General features: G+C 36.2%; 1 protein-coding gene across 7 annotated transcripts in view; it reads right to left on the bottom strand.

The window, feature by feature from the left end:
* The window catches only part of OXR1 (oxidation resistance 1), a 276024-nt gene that overhangs the window by 37172 nt on the left and 219230 nt on the right, over nt 1-19622 (bottom strand). For all 7 annotated transcript variants that reach the window (XM_010404858.4, XM_039549133.1, XM_010404856.4 and 4 more), the window contains 4 exons: nt 17115-17261; nt 9094-9278; nt 5946-6724; nt 1829-1997 (listed from right to left, as the gene is read on the bottom strand). In XM_010404858.4, coding sequence (XP_010403160.1) covers nt 1829-1997; nt 5946-6724; nt 9094-9278; nt 17115-17261 — 1280 coding nt within the window. The remainder of the gene's footprint in view (nt 1-1828; nt 1998-5945; nt 6725-9093; nt 9279-17114; nt 17262-19622) is intronic.

Below are 19622 nucleotides of genomic sequence, written 5' to 3'. Positions count from 1 at the left end.
TCAATTTTAAGTTGTCATACAAGTATGAAGTTTTTTCTTAAGTCCCAATTTTAACTTTTCAAGAACTTGGAATTATGTATAATTACAGCAGTTAAAAAAAGTACATGAAGCTTGGTGCTTAAGTTAGACACTCCTTCCCAGACTGGCTCTTTTGAGTTCAAGAACACTGAAATAAAGCTGGTTTGACAGATACCCACTTTTCTGTCTTTCTTACTACTCAGTGACAAAGACAACTGGATTGGTGCTAAGTATTTTGACCTATGCAGACTAGCACTCAGCAAGGTTAACAGGGAATTAAGAGAATGAACACCCCACTATGAGGACATAACTTTTTCTTTACAAAAATCATAGGATGCACATTGAATGAATAAAGAACTGATACTGGTACTATACTGCCCCATTCAGTTAGTTATTTCACAGACGAAATAATTTCTAAGGAGATCAGTACAAGACTGCAAACTAAGAACCATTTCTTCCAAAATAGGTGACTAATTCTGCTTTATGCTGAAGGTAAGTGCTTGATACATCAGAAAATTAACCAAAGAGACAGTAATCATTTTAATTAACTCATCTAGACATCATTGCCATATGTGAAACATTTATCTGTTTTCTAATTAAATATGATACTAATAGAACAAGCAGATTTGAGTTGACTGTAATCACAAGAGAACTCGTGGCCCAGACAGGACTAACTGCAGTAGGATTAGAGGGACAGACCTTTGACTCAAAACTTTGCATCCTCTCTACCACTTAAGAGGTAGCAGGGGTGATGTTTAAAAGTAAGTTATGCACTAGCACAGACTCAATTCCACCTGCTGGAAAAGTAGAACAGATGTAATTTCAGTCCATTACACATTTCCATCCACAGTGGACATGAAACAAAAAAGACTACTGCCTTTCTTGTTGCAGCCAAGTTCAGTATAAAATGATTTTATGTCTGTAATCAACCTTTTCTCCTTTAGATTAAAGAACACCACTTACTTCTAATTTTCTTTATATGTTATACTTTCTAGGCATTAAATAGTCTTGCTGTTTTCCTCTGGACTCTCTCAAATTGATCCATATCTGTCCTCAACTGCAGTGCCCCAAGTGAACATTCTACACCATTCAGCTCAAAAGAAAAGATGGAAAAGTGACTTGATCATTGTGGGTAGGTATTTATACAAGGTGATACCTGAGAGGTTTTTGTTTCTTTCTTGTCCCCCCAGTCTTTGACAAGGCACTAAAAACTACTTTTGGGTTGAAAATAAGTCACAGTTTCCTAGCAGTAAAGATCATTTCAGAACACAAGACTATACCAGTGAGTGAGCATGAACATCTCATGTCACTGAATGAGTTCAACAAATTTAGGTATTTTTCCAGTAGACATGCTTAAGTTGGTTCATGGAAAGGTTTTATGTTCCATATATAAAGATAAGACAAAAGAAGCCCAGCTAGCTCTTCTGAACTCAGGATTTTTACAAAGTTTCCAAATAATGGGAAGCACAGATAATGACAAAGATTTTGCTGCAGAACTTACTTCATCCACCAGACACCACATGAATCTTTCTTTATTTACTTGCTACAAACAAAAGCCTAAATAGTATAATGAGAAACTACTTGCCAAACTTACAAATAACTCAAGCAAATCAGTAAAATGTCAGTAAGGTAATGAGGTATTCCAATGGCAATTACAATACAAGCCAATCAACAATATCCTCAGACACTGACCCTTTTTGGTGATTATTTAGAGACACAGTCACTGCAAAATTTTGAATGGCGCAGAAAAAATAAAAAGCTCAAACAGCTACTGGAAATTGCTGATTTTTACAGTTTACCTCCTTCTTACCTTTCTTGTGGAACAGCAAACCAGTACTCATGTTTTTTGTCCCTTTGTGCATACTGTTGCATTGTTGCACTTGCTTGAGAAACAAATGTTTTTCTCATGGGTTTTCCAACCCTGAGACATAGAAACTTGTGAGATCGATGTCGTCTCTTTTCTTTCATAACAGAAGAACCTATTAATAAAGGCAAAGTTAGCTATCCACAATGTACTGAAGAGTTTAACTAATTTTATATTAGGCAATTGAGATATATAGGACATTTGTATAAATAAGTAATAGGAGATGGGGTAAGATAAGTAGAAATAATTACCTGCCTTTTTTTGTTATGTAAATTGCATCAGCAGAATTAACTTCAGAGTACAACACACTAAATAATTCGAACATTCATTTCTGCTTCCAGCTGCAGATCACATTATTATAGCATTTCATCCATGCTTGAAAATACTTGGAAGGTATTCTTGATGCAGACTCTCAATACAGAATCACCATTAAACCCTCTTGATGCATACTCTCAACACCCTTCCATCATTAAACAGATATCTCACATACATGAAAAAGATATTGTGTGAAAAAAGTATTTTGGCTTGATTCACACATGTCATAGCTGTTCATTAGTTACTTGTCATTTACAAGAGAAACGTTCTGGCCCTACTGATACAGGATTAAGATGAACTTTAACTTGTTAGCTACATCAAACACCTCAACGGTATGAACACTACCTCAGGATGAAGTATACTGGATGTTTCAGGGCAGGATTTTTCTCTCTGGTAGTATATTTAATTGAACTAATAGAATTACATGATTACCCTCAAGGTCTGAATTGTCAAGTCAGCACAAGGTGAAGGAAGAAGCCCTCTTAAAATTGTTTCTTTACTAGATTAATTGCCAAAATCCTCCAGCCATAAGAGATTTTTTTAAAGCAAGAAAGGAAAATGTAAATTTAAGAGTTATTATGATTAGTTATGACAATAAAGGGTTTATCCTAGCTCTGGTATTACACATACATACAGATAAAGTTTCAGTTTCCCAGGACACATCTTTTCTTTATAGCTGAAGTTCTCCTTCAATGTCTATGCAGACCACAGATCCACTAAGCAGAGAAAACATCACCTTCTTGCTCTATAAACACTGCAACTATGTTTTCTCAACCAGATTTTCACCATACAGTTTAGAACAGTACTGTTCCACAAAAGAGTATTTTTTTCTAGTAACTATTTAAATGCATGCCTCCTAATTTTCAGTCATATTTTCAGTCAACATTTTAGAATTATATCTGCAGCATATGGTATAGTAACTTAGTCATAATGTGCATTATTTGGAAGTATTTTATTAATGTGTAAGCTCAAAGGTAAATTCCCAGATTGAAAAGAAAAACACTAAAAAGAACCAAAAATAAACAAAAAAGTCTGTTTCATAGGACTGGCACGTGAACTCTGTGGCAGTGTTAGGTAAGTACTCTTCAAATGATCTGTTATTTGTGATTTTGGTCCTTCAGAGGCAGCAGATTAGGACTTCCCTGAGCTCAGAGAAGTGGTATTATGGCTCCAGCTAGCAGATAGAATAAAAACAAACAATTTTGCCCTGTCCCAAGTCTTAAAAAGACTATTTCAAATGTTTTGGGTTTTTTTTTTAGTGAGTTCTCCAATACCATCTTTTACATTTGATACAGAATTAATGAGAAAAGATTTCAGCAATGGCTACTGTGTGTCTCATGCTTCTTGTTTTTCCTTTCAATCTCTGCCAATATTCAGCTAGCTAAGCAGCAAACAGACGTGCGATCATTAATGCTATTTTAGCTTGTTTATACACATACAAAATTATAGACCATTACAATTTCTCCAAAGTATCAACCACATCTAGCTTTGTTTCAGTCCAGTGGTTAACATAAGTGTCTGTAAAAACAGAGGAGTATAATAGAGGCTTGGGCAATAAAAAAATTTAAAATAGATACAAGCAAGACCTTTTTAGCTATTCTAGTCTGCTCAGAGTTATCAACTTGTATTGCATCACCTGCTCAACATTCAGAAAAAACATTCAGATCATTCCAAACTCAGAAACATCTGACCTCTGCAGCAATCAAAAAACAGTAGTTCCCAAAACCTAAATTCTCAAAACTATCACAAGAGAGAAAAAATTCAACTAAATTCCTGCTATATAAATAAGAGAGACAAAAAGACTATCTAGGTTAGTTAATGATCAAAAACTCATAGTATGACTACTTCAGAGTTTTATTTTGAGAAAGGATGCTTGAAAGTGTTTACTACATTTCAAATTTTAAATGACCTGGTGTTTTTAGTGACCTATTGTTAATAGGTCTGATGGTTTTCAGGAGTTATACAGCAGATCTATGCTTTTACCTTGGTTCTGTTTAATCGTGCTTTAATCTGTTTAATCGTGTAGAAGGTTCACCATATCTATCTAGGTTGAGAAATATTAATTCATAATTTACTCGTTCATTTGCATTCTGATAATACAACATGCAAGAATAACAAACATGTAGTAATTTGTACTGAAGTTGGACTAAATTAGTGCAAATCTCCAAAAAGGATCTTGTGCTTTTTGGTTTGGTTTTTTTTTTTTTTGTTTTTGTTTGTTTTTGTTTTTTTTGTTTGTTTGTTTTATTTTACCCCATCAACCTTGAGTGAGGCAGTAGCACCATGTGAGTATCAGGTTTCTAGCCAGCACTCTTCTGTAGGACTGTATGCAGACGCTTTTTTCGTTATATATATATATAGATGTATTTACTCTGCAAATATACATAGCACATAAGAAACCTGGAGTCATTCAATGATACAATCTTACAGAAAACCAAAACTAAAGCATTTAATGCAACTGAGTTACAAATATCCATTTGAAAGAAAAGCAGCAATTGTTTCAAAACACTTAGTACCTGAATTTTTTTAAAGTCACAACCAGCAACTACTGCTAGCTGACATATTTGCCGGAGGACTACTTCTAATATTTAGGGCAAAAAAGTAAAACTTATCACAGAATGATGCAACTATTCACCTGCTTCAAATTTCAAAATTCATTTATTTCCTTAAAAGAAGGAAAAAACCCCAACCAACAACAACAAAAAAATCAAGCAAAAACTACTATATCAGATTTTGAAGTGTAGACGAACTTCTGTTAACCAAAGAATGTACCTCTATTTGATATAATTTCAACTTTAATAATTAACATAAAGAATTTAACCTTCAAATGCACTTCACTTATCTTTAATGCCTGTCACACACCAATAGATTTTTTTTCTAGTTTCCCAAATATTGCACAATTAAAACAGTTATCTCCATTAGTAAGATGGGAAGACATCAGAAAGCAACTTAGGAATTTTTTAGAAAGCAAAATCAAATTCATACAAAAGCATATTTAAGCTGTTTAAAGGCACAGCATACTTCTATATGATAAAAACTTGGACAAACTTTAAGGGTAACTCCCAACTAATAATCCCAGGCCCTGATCTTTGCAGAAGAATAAAGGTACACAAGAAATAAAACCTAGCTGTTCCCTGTATCCATAGCACTAGTTTCTTAGCATCTAGCTCTTATTTGTCATGAACAAAGCTTTTTGGATGCTTAGCCTTGTTCTAATCAGCATGAAAGTATGACAAGATGCATTCTGAAAACATCAAAAAATGTTAAGACTCTAGTGTTTGTTGCTCACACCATAAACCTTAATCATAAGGCAGACATGCTATAACATCAAATTAATTCCCTAAAATTCCTTCACACACATGTACACTGGAATCAAAATTTAAGCAACAGCTAACTGATTGCCAAAGAACCTTTTCAACTGTGAGCTGTACAGTGACCAATGCAGCACCCATCTGATTTTACAGGTTTAAATCTCTCCTACAAAGATACTGTGATTTAATATGACCATAAATATAATTCCAATGAGGAAGAATTACAAAGTTATCCATGTTCTCAGTTTCCTATGCAATATTGTCTCCACTAGTTTATGTAAAGTTTAACTTTGGCATATCTTCAAGCCAACAAGAAATATAACCAGCACATGGAGAAGTATGTTGGACAGAATGAAAAAACCGCACCATTAAACTGAAGGGTGACACATTGTAAATCCAAAGGTCAACACTGTATCCACAAATACCCAATGACTCACCTTCTGACCGCCCATCTCCTGCAGATACAGTTTTCTGACTGATTTCTTTTTGTGAATCCTGGTGCATGTTTTCTCTTTGTTGTTTTGTTTGTTGCATAGTGTGCGTCTTCCAGAGCTTGCGGAGTTCTTCAACTTCTGAGTCTTGACTTTGCTCTCCCACTACTTTTCCTTTGCTAGATGTCTCTTTCTTTTGAGAGTCTGTGGTATCTTCACAAGCTGGACATTCCTCTTCCATCTCATTATCTGCTTTTTTTCCTAACGAGGAACCCTGATCCTTGCCCACTTCTGTCTCTTTGCTGTGCTCCTCACTACCCTGTGATCTTTGCAAAGACTGCTGGAGGACATCTGCAGTGTTTTCACCAGGTTCTTGTCGCCCCTTTACAGACATTTTAGCACTTTCTGAACTTAAGTGGGTACCAAGCTGTTTAACACCTACAACCATTTCGGCACTGGGCTTTAAGTCACTGGCAGCTTCATTTGAGTCTGAAATGACTGTTAAACATTCAGCACTAGTGTGGTTTATTGTTTGGACAGATTCCGATGACGCTCCAGAAGATTTATCTTGCCGAAGCTCATCTGAGGAAACAAGTTCCTCACGTATTGGAGAGAGTTCTGATTCTGTGAACACATCTTCTGAAAGAGACTCCTCTGTGCTTCTTGGGGCAGTACTAGCACTGTCATTGCCCGTGTCCCGAACCCTGGAATCCATGTCATCTGTATTGCTCTTTGCAGCTTTCTTGGAATGGCCAAGTTCCCTTACTGACAGCTGCTCTACATCTCTGTTGAGCAAAATAGGAATGTTGTTATAACAGGTACCTCTAATATCAAGCTCTTTTCTTCACTATGTTTTGTTTAAGCTCTAAAACAAATGAACACCCTAAAAACCAACTTAATCCAAAGCATTAGTAATAAACAAGCATAAAATGTGATACTGTAACAGTAAACACAGTTGATCTTTTTGCCAGCATGACACACCTGGGACTGTTAACATGAAACTTGTATTAAGCTTTTGCTGATGGAGTAATTTTGCTTACAAAGCATGTGGATTAGGCTTTAGAATTTATTATGTATTAGACCAGGCCACTTCCTTAATTCTTCAGGATTATGCTCATAATAGGTGCTCTTACACAAGCACAACGTAAGGTTCATGAAATCCATAAAACACCTGTATGTGATCAGACATTTTTTGTCCAGTTTCAGCATAGATTGTGGCTTATATATAGAAGCCATACAACATGAAATTGTAGTTTTAAGAATCAAAGATTCCATTAGGTTTATGACCATTTTTCATATCAACAGTCTGAATACAGAAAATAAAACTGCTTTCTCAAGTTTAAGCAGCTTTGACAGTTGGCAAAATTTGGAGAGTCGAAGAAGGTTAACTATAACAGCAGAATATGTAGGGGAAAAAACAGTGAGAAAACATGATTTAAGTGTCAAATACCTGAAGACACATGGGTTTTCTCAGATCTAGCTGAAGCTGTCAGGACTTCTGTTTACAGACTTAAAAAAATTTGATTTTTGTTTCCCCCCAAATTTACAAATATGCCTCATATTTAGCTAAGGCACAAAAGTTGCAGGGACTGAAGAAAATGCTAGTAACAAGTGTTCCTTCTACTAGTTTATAAAGCTGACAAGAAAGATAAATCAAATTGGACATACAGGCCTCTGAATGCAGAGTGTGACCTTTTATCAGCAGACATCTTCATTCCATTATATTCATATTCATATTATAAACAAAAAAGAAAATGCATGTGCTACAGGAGCACAAAAATCAACAGCATGGAAGATAAATTTGCCAATATTAAGTCATTAACAAACTAAACATTATAGAAAAATACTTGTTTTGAAACTGCACTATTCTGATTCAAGCAAGTAAGTTAAAAAGAGCCATCTAATTCCTTCCACTGTATATCAATTGAAGTAGGAACTGTGAGCAACTTTTTAAAACTCAGTCTGGAAAATAAAACTTCCAGAAAGCAATCATGCTGAAGACATCATCACTCTACATCAAAAACCCCAGAAGTACTGCTGTAGCAACATATACTTCAGTTGCCCTTTCAATAGACACATGTGAACAGGCAGCAAACAAGACCATGGCAAGATAACAGGTCACTCCCAGGTTTATGTCAAAACTGAGCTTAAAAATAGTACGAGGCAAGTTAATACTTCTGAGTGTCCAGATAGTTAAGATTATCAAGAAATATGTACTTAGGGTACTACCTATATTAAATGTAAGAGGGTATTTTTAAGAGTTATTGAGCATCTTAAAAAATGCAACTATTTTAAGTATGGTATAGAGTTACATATCAAGTAAACAGCTTTACACTCTCTTGGTTAAAGAAGCCCACTTCCCTGCAGCTAGACAGTCAAGGCAGTCTGCAAATTTTTGTGCTTTATGAGCTGTGACAGGTAAAGGTGGCATGATTTTTTTGTTATCCTTTTTGGTTTTCAAAAGAATTTATCTTTTTCTGATGACAGTATAAAAAATAGGCAACAGAGAGAACAGAAAAAAGATTGCTCAGAATGCCCTTTAAAGTTGATTTTAAATGCCTGCTGCACAAAACACCACTGAATAGAGCTCACCAATCCAAATTCATTCTTTATTCCAAAAAAGGCTATATCTACAGGTGAATATACAGTCCCTCCCCTAGCCAAAAAGGAAAAAAAATATACTCCTAGTCCTATGAAAATATATACAAATCTTAAATTAGTCTAAATCATCTGTTAGAACAAGAAGCTTGAGAAGCAAGTGAAAAATGCTAAACAATAAAAATTTACACCTAAGACTGTCAAAGCTGCACTTTCTTATTGTGTATGCCAGTCAAATTATTGAATACATCTATTACTGTTTCCATAGTAGGGAAGTGGCAGAGGAAACAGTGTGGTACCTCTTCCTATACACTGATCTTTATAAGAAACTACTGGAGGAAATTAGAATCCATGTATATAGAAGACAATTTGTCCTGTATCATATATAGGGTGTGAGAACTAAAGCAAGCTTTTTATAGGATTTTTCCAAGCCAATTTTTGATATCCTTTCCTAACAAAAAAAGAAGGAAAATGCTGGTTTGCTGATTTTGTATGGTCAACAATATGGCTACAGTTCAAATTTACCCAAAGCTTTATAAATACTGTTATGTCTTACATGCTTAATGACTCCTTAATTTTGCTGTCCACAATTTCCTTGTACAGAGCAGCTGACATCACTTCTTCCATTGGACACATGATGCCATATTCTTCACAGCCATTCTCTTGGACCAGAGGATCCATTTTATGAGGATCAAACATTATATTATTTGGCGTCACTAGCAGCACACCATTGACAGTACCCTAAAATGAGAGGAAAAAGAAGTGGTAATTTTTCCTCCTTCAAATTCCAGCTTATTCAGTTTTCAGTAGGAAAAAGGTGTTTTCCATTTTATTTTAAATAAAGCAACTTTTAATTTATATTTAAGCAACCTGTTATGTTACTAAGTCACTGCTAAACACAAGAAACTGTAACTTTTTCTGGGTAAGTGAATTAATACCACCTGCTTTCCCAAAAGGAAACAGCTTTATACCTCACAACTAATCAATAACTGCGTTTAGTAAAGTAAGAGAAACCCTTACACATTGAAGGATACACTCAACAGTTCCTTTGAGGTAAGGAGACATCCTTCCCAGATAACCACAGGGCTTAACTGGTAGGTTTGAAAGCAATTTTTGTCTAAAACTTGACTCTTAACTCTTCTCTCTCACTTTCTACTACTCAATTAAAGAGACCTTCAAAAACTGTCACTTATCCGAATTTTCTTTACACAGAAGTAACAGAGAGGCTGTATCAAGTCCTTCTAACTTAATGGACGTGTTGACTGATTGGACAAATACATTTACAGAATGAAACTAGAATAAAAAATACTTAAGATTTTTAAAGATGAAACTTTGGATGGTTTTAATCACAACGATACTGCTGCAGTACATGAATACAAGTACAGTTTAAACTTTTGACTACAAAAAACTTTAAGGTTAATAGTCATATGAATTGTAGGGTTCTTATACAATACAGCTGTAAAAACAAAGTTAAGTTACAATATGCTGAAATTTTTTTAAACAAAAAACTTAGAACCACATGCAAACATACAAAAATTGCCTGCTACAAAAATTCCTTTAAGTGTTGGGACAGTAGAGATCAAGCTAAAATTATGAACTGGAAAAAATCTAGCTTTAAGTAGAATGACAGGAATACTTCAGTTACAGATCTTGGCTCCTTAAAGACTTTAAAAATCCAGACAGACATTTAAAGCTTTTGTGCAAGAACCAGAAAAGGGTCACTTCATGTGCTGTTGAAGGAATTAAATACTTATCTTACTGATAAAACATTCACAACTATTATAAACAGTGTGTATTGTTTTCAGTTTCAAGAAGAGATTAGCACAGCACAAAACACAGCTACAGTTCTTCCAAACTCAAGAAATTTGTTCCCAGGTGATGGTTGATGACCTTCACAGTAGGAAAACAAAGGTGCCAAGCAGTAAACAGAAAAGTGCAAGTTAAAAAAACCCAAACCAAAAAAACCCCTAGTATTAAGGTCTACAACAATGACCAATGCTATCTCTACTAGGGAAAAATGAAAACAGCTCTCAAAAGCAGCTCAAGCATCTGTACTTGAGTCTCTTAGTTGTTCAGTGCTTAGTCAGATTTTATATATATCTTTTAGAGTGCAACACATATGTTGAAGACTTTGAAGTCAGCAGAATACATTTACATAACTCTAAGGTGTTTAAAGTACTGAAAAAAGACTGTCACTAGCCTTTCTTTCCCAGCACAGTATTGTGGAAATAGACTTTCAAGGTGCAAAAAGCACCTCCAAGAGGACAACTGTCAAGAGAAGTCTACATTTTGTTTTATCTACTGTAGTCTAGAAAACAAATTCAATGTGGCTGCAGAAGTCAATGAATCTACTCAGAAGAATGACTGCTTTTCTCTTTAAACATATATAACTTCTGTAAATTCAGTGCATAATTAAAACAAAAAAGCAGCAGCTTTTCTACACCTGAGCTCTTTCATTAATGGTCATGAAAATGGAATTTTATTAATACTCTCTAGATCTGACTCGGACAATGTCATAGTCTGGATGGCAGTTGGATTAGATGATCATTATAGGACCCTTCCAATGAAAGTATTCTGCTCTATTCTTTCACTGCCCATATACTGCATGTGGATCTTCAGAACAGTCAGGCTGAAGAGAAAATGGTAAGGCTGTATGACTGCTCTATCTGAAGGATTTAAGTGTTTAACATCAGCTTCCAAAATTATGTATTACTCAGCAGAAAAAACCAGTAATGGAGTTCATTAGAGTTCTTCATTTCCAGAGTAATACTGTCTTCATTTGTTCGCTATTTCATGAACCTTCCTTGATAAATTAAGTACACAAAAAGTGCTAAAGCCTTTGACACAATAAAGAGATGATATTTTTCTGTCAAGGGGTGTGCTGTCCCAACTGACATATCATTTGTGTCAACAAACTCCAGTGCTTTACAACTTGCTTTCAAGAGCACAGACAAGACTCCTTCAGCTGACAGTACAGGCCAAAATTGATTAAAGAAAAAAAGCTTCCTATGTTTGACATTGCTTATCTGAATACTAGAGTCACATCATCAGAATAACATGTATGAAGAACCACTTGCACATCAACCACTCATTTCAGTTGTCTTGCTTCAGACTCAAGTTTTAGCAGTACAGAAAATACCAACTTACTCCTCCCAAACCTCAGAGGCCAAGCTTGTTAGTATCTTAAGAAAACACCACCATATCAAGGACAAAAGTCTGTGTGTGTGCAAGGCTACTCACTACATAAGAGAAGCAAGTTTAAGAGACTTTTTATTGTAAATGGAAAGTTCCTAGAGAAGGCTGACAATGATCTATCCAATGGCAAAGAATCCCAAACCTGTACATTGATATGGCCTTAGCACATATGGAACATCCTAAAGCCTACCTCTGCAGCCTCAAACAAAGATACAGCTAGAAATAATACAGGCTTTTATCTCGGCCTTAAAAGAAACCCTCAACACCAATAGGTAGACATTCAACATGAAAATGAATTGGAAAGTGTATTTCCATGTAAAATTTACTACAGCAATAGAAATTGAGAATTAAACACTCAGAACTATCAGTCTTTTAGCTGCATTTGACCAAGCAGCTGATCAAACACTTCACTTGCAATTGCTATAAGGAACTGAAAGATTATAGAGGTATCTTGAAAACAATGGATTTATAGCACATTAACAAGAGATGACCTATTTTATTCTTATCTGTTTGAAAAACATAATGCAATACTTCTGCCTCAAGTTACTAGACATGGTCCACAGTTACTACCTGAACACTTCAGGATACTTTTCTAGAGAAGAACTGTTGCTCCAAATTAATATAAATTAAATTCTTAATTATATTAATTAATACACTCATTACCATTAGCATTTCTGCCATTTTTCATTATTACCTCCAAGGATCACTGAATGTTAACCCAGACAGCTAAGTAATGCACAGGTAAGAGCCAGATAAAGAAACATTTTGTTTGGCTGCAAATTTTAATTACTCTTTTTCAGACATGCCAATGTTTCTAACACTTTCTCTTACAATTTCCGTGATTCTTACAAGACAAATACCTTCTCTCTTCACTATCTTCTAACTTGTTTGCAGAAGCAAAAGCTTCCTTTAAACCTATTACTCAATAGATGTTGTTTCTAGCACAGACAGAAACCAAGTGCTATTGATTCTGTGAGGAAAAAAGGATAACATCAGAACAAAACATACAAGTAGGAGCATACAACCCTTTAGCCAGCTGGTTAAGAGCTGCTCATTACATTATGCTGATCTTCCCTGAGCGATGGAAACTGCAGCAGCTCCAGCCTTTGAGAGCTAACACCACAGCCTTGCATTAAGTCAAGATAAAAATTGCATCTACTCTTTAAAGGAAATACCTGATACTTCATTTCCTTGTTGGCTTGTCATTATGGATCAGACAGATTTCTGTGTTATTATTCCTAAAATACGTAACTCTAGAACTATTGTCAGAATACACAGTGATGGACTCCTGAGCACTTTGGTACCATGCACTCATTTAAGGTTCTAAAACAACTTTTCTGGTTACTCATACACATATGTGCACTATGGCAGCAGATGTCACAGATGTCCCATAAAATACCCCAGAATGGGTAACAACAGTGACACCAGAAAAAACTCTACAGCATCTCTGTATCAATAATGTTGCTGGCAGGACCAGGGCAGTGATTGTCACTCTGTACTCAGCACTGGTGAGGCCACATGTAAAACCCTGTGTTCAGTTCTGGGTCCCTCAGTTCAGGAAGGACATTGAGGTGCTGGAGCAAGTCCACAAAAGGCCAATTGAACTGGTGAACAGTCTATGAGCAGCAGCAGAGGGAGCTGGGCTTGTTCAGCCTGGAGAAGAGGAAGCTCAGGGGGGACCTGATTACTCTCTACAACTACCTGAGAAGAGGTTGTAGCCAGGTGGGCATTGGCTTCTTCTCCCAGGTGATCAAGGACAGGACAAGAGGAAAGGGCCTTAAGGTGAGCCAGAGGAGGTTTAGGCTGGGCATCAGGCAGAATTTCTTCACAGAAAGAAAGGATTGTTAAGCACTGGAACGGGCTGCCCAGGGAGGTGGTAGAGTCACCATCCCTGGAGGTGTTCAAGAAGTGACTGGACATGGCACTTCGCGACATGGTCTAATTGGTAAGCTGGTGATAGGGGAAAGGTTGAACTTGATCTTAAAAGGTGTTTTCTAACCGAAATGAGTCTAATGGTGTTCTTGGTAAGCTACTACCAACAAACTAATCTCCCCTGCTATCTTACAAGCACCAAAGATGACTGAGAGCCTAGTCTGCTCCCCATATATAATCTCCTTGGTTCCTTGTTTTTGGAGCAGGTAGAAAGTTCCAAAGCTCTCTCTCTGACCTGCTTGAGCTACTGAAAATATTTTCAGTGTGAATATATTCTTCAAAGTGAAGAATATCATGGGGGCTTTCTTATGAAAAACAAATTCATGCCCTTGTCTACCAGTATTAAGACAAGAAGATGAACCCAGCTTCTCCTTTGTATACTGTCATGTTGGGTCTTCAGCCCAGACCCCTTTAATATAAATCAAATACTCGCTTAAAATTTTAGAAACAGCTCTTTGACTTTCTTGTAGCTATTTTGAAAATTTGAATTTGTATAAAATAATTGCTTGTACTAACAATGTTGTTAGAGAGATCAGAGCACAAGCTCAAGTAAAAACACTGGACAATAGCATGCACACTATCAACGTGACTCTGGCATACTGACGTTTTCTCTAATCACTTAATTTTCTAATCCTCGGGAAAAAAATAATTTAAAAAAATGAACATCTATAAACAGCTCGATTGTTTATACAGAACCTTGGGAAAGAGTTTTTTAGGACATCCTCCACAAAAGAACCAGTCACTTGTTTCTCTTGGACTCCACTTACTAACAAGTTGTTGAGAGAAAAAATACTAAAAATACTCTCTATGAAACAGAGATACAAATTAGACTCTGCCGGTAGCTACTAAGTAGTTCAACATGATACTGTTACAGGAAGTTCTGGTTCTGGAAAAAATAGCACTTGCAGAAGTCAAGTTTCCTGTACGTAAAAAATTTTAAAGACACGAAGTAAAATTCTGTTCAGGTGAAGTTCAGATTTAAGATCCTCAAAGAGAAATGCTATGACACTATTACTGAAAACCATGTGGACAGTCTAGGTTATTAAAAAAAATAGACCCCTTGATTCTTAAAGTTGGTCCAGAAAATATTAATCCAGATAAGTAAAAACATACATATTGAAAGCAGATTAAACTGCACATGCAGATATTCAGTTCTGAATCAGTTTTGTCTTCTTACCATTAAAATTCCTTAGACTTCACAAAATGGAAGCTCTAACGCCCATGCAATACCTGAGATGGAAATCTAAACAATATAAATGAACATTATAAATGAACATTATAAATGGAGGTTTAGAGCCAACCTATCACACTGGTGAGTCCACACATTAAGATTAAGCAGTTCAGTAAAACACTTCTAAGAAAGTTTGAAAGGACTCCTAACAAGAAGTTTTCAAAGATAAGTTCTCTAAATAAATAATTCCATTACATTCTTGAACACACAAGGTTGAATAAAAACTGTAATTGATGATTTATGAAGCTTTTATCATGAAAGTAACATTTATTTTATTCTTTTTTTCTTGCATAAGTTTTGAACCTTGTCAATGTCCTCCTTTTCACTTAATGTAAATGTGTGCTTGTCCAGGAAGTCACAGTTGTGACTAAACCCAACTCCAACCACATACAGAATAAACAGTCTTAAAAAGTGAGAAATGAAACAGTCTTACCTTAAGGAAAGCCCTTTTGCATAGACACACTGAAAAACAGGCTTTCACTACATTTCAGTTTACAAGCAGCAGTCACAGTGATGACAGACTTCACAGCTGAAGCCCTAAAGAATGGTTAACTATGAGCTTCAAAAATCACTTCCAGAGTAGGAAGCAGAGGATGAATCTTTTAAGCTTCCTCCAGAAAACTTTTTAAAGTTTATCATCCTGCATCATCACAAAATGTATCAAGGAGAGGCAAGACAACATTCAAGAGGACATTCCTACCATATGTGGCACAAAGACTAAATTACATGCTAAACTTACAAGATCTGGCACTCAAATCTGAGCAAGTCAGTATTCATTTTTCTCCCACCCACCTCCCCAAGTATGGAGAGATACTGCAATAGGTTATACAACCTTTTAGAAACAGAATTCACCCTGAAGCTCTTAGAAAATAGGCTGTAATGCTGCAAGTCAAAGACAGATGCTGTTAATACTCCCTGTAATATTCCGAGGGGAAATTACAGCACATAAATAATATGCTGTAAATTTTAACCCCAGATTTTTTCCAGTACCTCCAAGTTCTAACAAAGGCTCACAGGTCTCAATTCCTCTGCATAACGGCACTTAAAACTGGTCAGTAAGGAGGTGCCTAGCATCAGCCTAAAAAAGTCGGCTACAGACAGAATGTAACGAGTGAAGAAAATTAACTGCAAAGTAGAACAAAGTAACAAACAAAGCTGTTCCAGTACTTGCCTCACCAACTTCTAACACAGCCTTTGTCAATACACATGTATTGTCAAAAGGCTTCAAGCTTGGACACACATGGACCTGCAATCCTTTCCCTGTCAGCCAAAAAAAATTGCAGTTTTAGGAGATTCTTATTAATCCGTTTATCATTAGTGTACTTTATCTGCAAACCTATTGCTGAACAACACAGAAACAGTGGTATTTCTGTATACATACCCAAACTTCAGACAAAGGAAGAAGTATTACAAGTACTTTGAATTTTGTTGCATTCATTCAGCTTGAGCAAAGGCATTTTTCATAGATTAAGTGTCTAACAGTAATTTTTCTGTGAGGTAGGGGAGCGATACATTTTGATTTTTTCCGAAGTATTCTGAGGTAAAGTGTTTTAACATTAACTCAGTCCCTAGAAGTCTGTTCAAGACTTGTGCACCTATGAGCTGAACAGAGGTTAATTGAGTGCCACTAACTTGGAAGCATTTTGTGTAATTATGCTATTGAGAGAACTGTAGCAGCTTCAAAGGAAAAAAACAAAATCAAGGTTTCTACCATACCACACCACACCAAATGGAGAACAATACACAACGTGTTTGTAGAACCAGAGGTTTATTCTGCTTGCCCTGTTCTGCTTTAAAAAGAAAAATAAAAAAGGAAGCAAAGCTACACAACATATTTCCTAGTATAGTTTAAGGCATGTTTTTCCCCACTGTAAGTAAAGAAAATTACTTATGAGAGATACTAATATACAGAACAAACAGACCTCATGCCCTCAACATACAAGAATTATGTAACAGTCTGGCATTGGGGAGGTTTGTCACTTATCAACTGCTTGCATCATGTCCTGAACAAGTGGCCTGGAGAATCCAAAGGAAACTGTGTGTAAAAAAGTAAGTGTATTTATACAGACTTTAGTGTATTTATACAGACTACAGATTTATATGCATGTGAGTTGATTCATCTAGTCATCCTTGACTGAAGTCTACTAGATGTTTATACTTTAAACGTGCTTTATTATTACATCCTATACAGTAACAGTAAAACATGAATGTTTCAGTACCTTGCCATTAGTGATGTACTTGCAATTAATTTTTAGAAATTTCTCTGTAAATGCCTCCTCCTCTTCGGAGGTGGATGATACCACTCTTGAAGGACGAACACATGCTGGTGAAACAGCAGACTCCTTCTGTTGGACTCCATCTGAATCCTGAAAGGAAATGTAAACAAAGAAGAACTTAGCAACTTGCCTCCTTCAATATTCATTTCTGGAGATTTTCTGCTGTGCAATTTGACCAGTCAGGTCACTGACGGGCAGATTATAAAAGAACTGCCCCAATAGGGACCCTCAAGGATTTGAAACTGACCACTACCACAACAAACAGTGTTCAAGGCCAGGCTGGATAGGAGTCTGAGTAACCTGGTCTAGTGGAAGGTGTCTCTGCCTATGGCAGGGGGGGTGGAACTGGATGATCTTTAGGGCTCCTTCCAACCCAAGCTATTCTATGATTCTACAAAAGATTTTTAAAAAGTTACATACACAAATGCTGAATAAGTTTGAACACAATGATCCTGGCAATTTTCTGGCCCATGTTCTACTCTATCCATTCAGTTCACATTTTTCCAGTATTTTAACAAGGCTGCTTTGGGACAGTGTTAAGGGCCTGGCTCTAGTCACGGTAAGAAACATGCATTGCTCTTCCCTCATCTGCTGAGCCTGTCATCTCATCACAGAAAGACATCAGTTTTGTCAGGTATGACATAGCCTTGGTAAATTCTCTCTGGCTGCTTCCAACCACCTTTGTCATTCACATGCCTGAATTTAACTTTCAGAGGATTTCCTTCATGACCTCCCTGGGAAGATAATAGAAAGAGTAATCTACCTCACTGTCTATCAGTATATCCAACTAAGTAGTGAACATGGAACCCCTACCAGGGGACAGGACAGACAGCAAAAAAAAAAATTTGTCTTTAAATTAAACATAAACAAACAGTAGACAGACTCCACCAAAGCCTATTTTACAGGCAAAGAAACCCTGCTTTGGAGCTTTACCCACACCTAAAGACTTCCATTTCATACATAACTGCTATTTTTAGTTACTAATAAAATATTACTGTTCTTAAAAAACATGAATGCCCATGTTCCCTTTGGTTTTCTGTTTTCCTGTTCATTTTCATTCAGTAGTACAAATTGCAGATAAATGTCTTTAATCATATCCAGGAACATTACGCACAATTGCTTTCAGTTCATCATCTCTCTGGCACTACTTTAGCCTTTGCCTTCTTCTTTCAACTTTCATTACAGATCAACCAAAAAACCATAACAATATACAGAACACTGAACTGAATTTTGCTGAAAAAGCTAATTAAGGTATAATTAGGAAACAAACCTCCTGAAAATTAGTTCTCCTTCTACATATGCCTTCCTACTGAAAACTACATGGTCACCCTTGTGACACAGCTTAGCAAGTGGCTCTGGAAGTGCTCAGCTGATATCCAAGCCCACTGTGAATAAGCCAGCTACTTCTCATCACATTGCCACATGACAGTCTCAGATCCCAGTGTGGCCTGGGAAAGGGACGGGTGGGAGGGATGCACCACCACAATGGTAGGCTTTCCAATTGAATGATGATGCCCTTGCCATTACATACTATTTTGAAGTGGAATTTAAGCTTTATAGGATCTTCTCAAATATGTGCCTAAGACTGGTGAATGAAGAAATCTTTCAAAAACCCAGCAGCATCAGAAAAGCTTCAAAATCTAAGATATAGTTCTTACGTACACGCTGATAGCAACAAAATTATTGAAATACACACTGAAATCTTAGCTTAAGTATAGCAAAATTTAAAAAACCCCCAAAACATAAAAACAAAAGCCTACCAAAAACTCCCCAACTTTAACAAGGTTATGCAGGTCTTATATCTGCCACATGCTAGTTTGCATCTAGCCACATGATTGTGTTAAGCTACTCCAATGTTCAATAAAACAGAAAAACAAGAACAAAACACATCAGTGTATTTTTGACTGAACAGGCATTCAGATATTTTTTAGTCTTATTAAATTTGTAACAAGAAATCACTGACTTAAATGACCAGAGCAGAGAGAAAACTGCTTTACATTATATAAGCAGAGGAACACATCTTTACCTTGACACATGCTTAAATTTAAACTGCAAATCTGAAGTCAAAATTGGAGGACGGTCAAAGAAGACATACATCAAGAGAACATTAGAGAATGTATACTAGTATTTCTCCCCTTCATAATGATAGCAATCAGCAAAAAGAAAAACACGAAAGACAGGTGCTATGGTGAAGAACAAAGCCCTCTAGCCTTAACTGCTCACACAGAAGTTGAGCACCTTTTGTGTTGCTGGAGAGACTGAAAACAAAACGAAATGCACACAGTCCACACTGACAAGTACAACTTATTTCTGTTCCTTGATTTTTTCTGACAAATATTTCTTCCTTCCTTAGATGTACCTTGAAAGGCCTCAGAAACAAAATAAACACTATTATATATGCTCCCATTGCTCATTTAACTTTCCCTGAAGCATTTAAGAACTACTTGTCAT

Source organism: Corvus cornix, chromosome 2, assembly GCF_000738735.6.
Source record: "Corvus cornix cornix isolate S_Up_H32 chromosome 2, ASM73873v5, whole genome shotgun sequence".
Lineage (NCBI taxonomy): Eukaryota > Metazoa > Chordata > Aves > Passeriformes > Corvidae > Corvus > Corvus cornix.
This window is presented reverse-complemented; position numbering and strand designations above follow the sequence as displayed.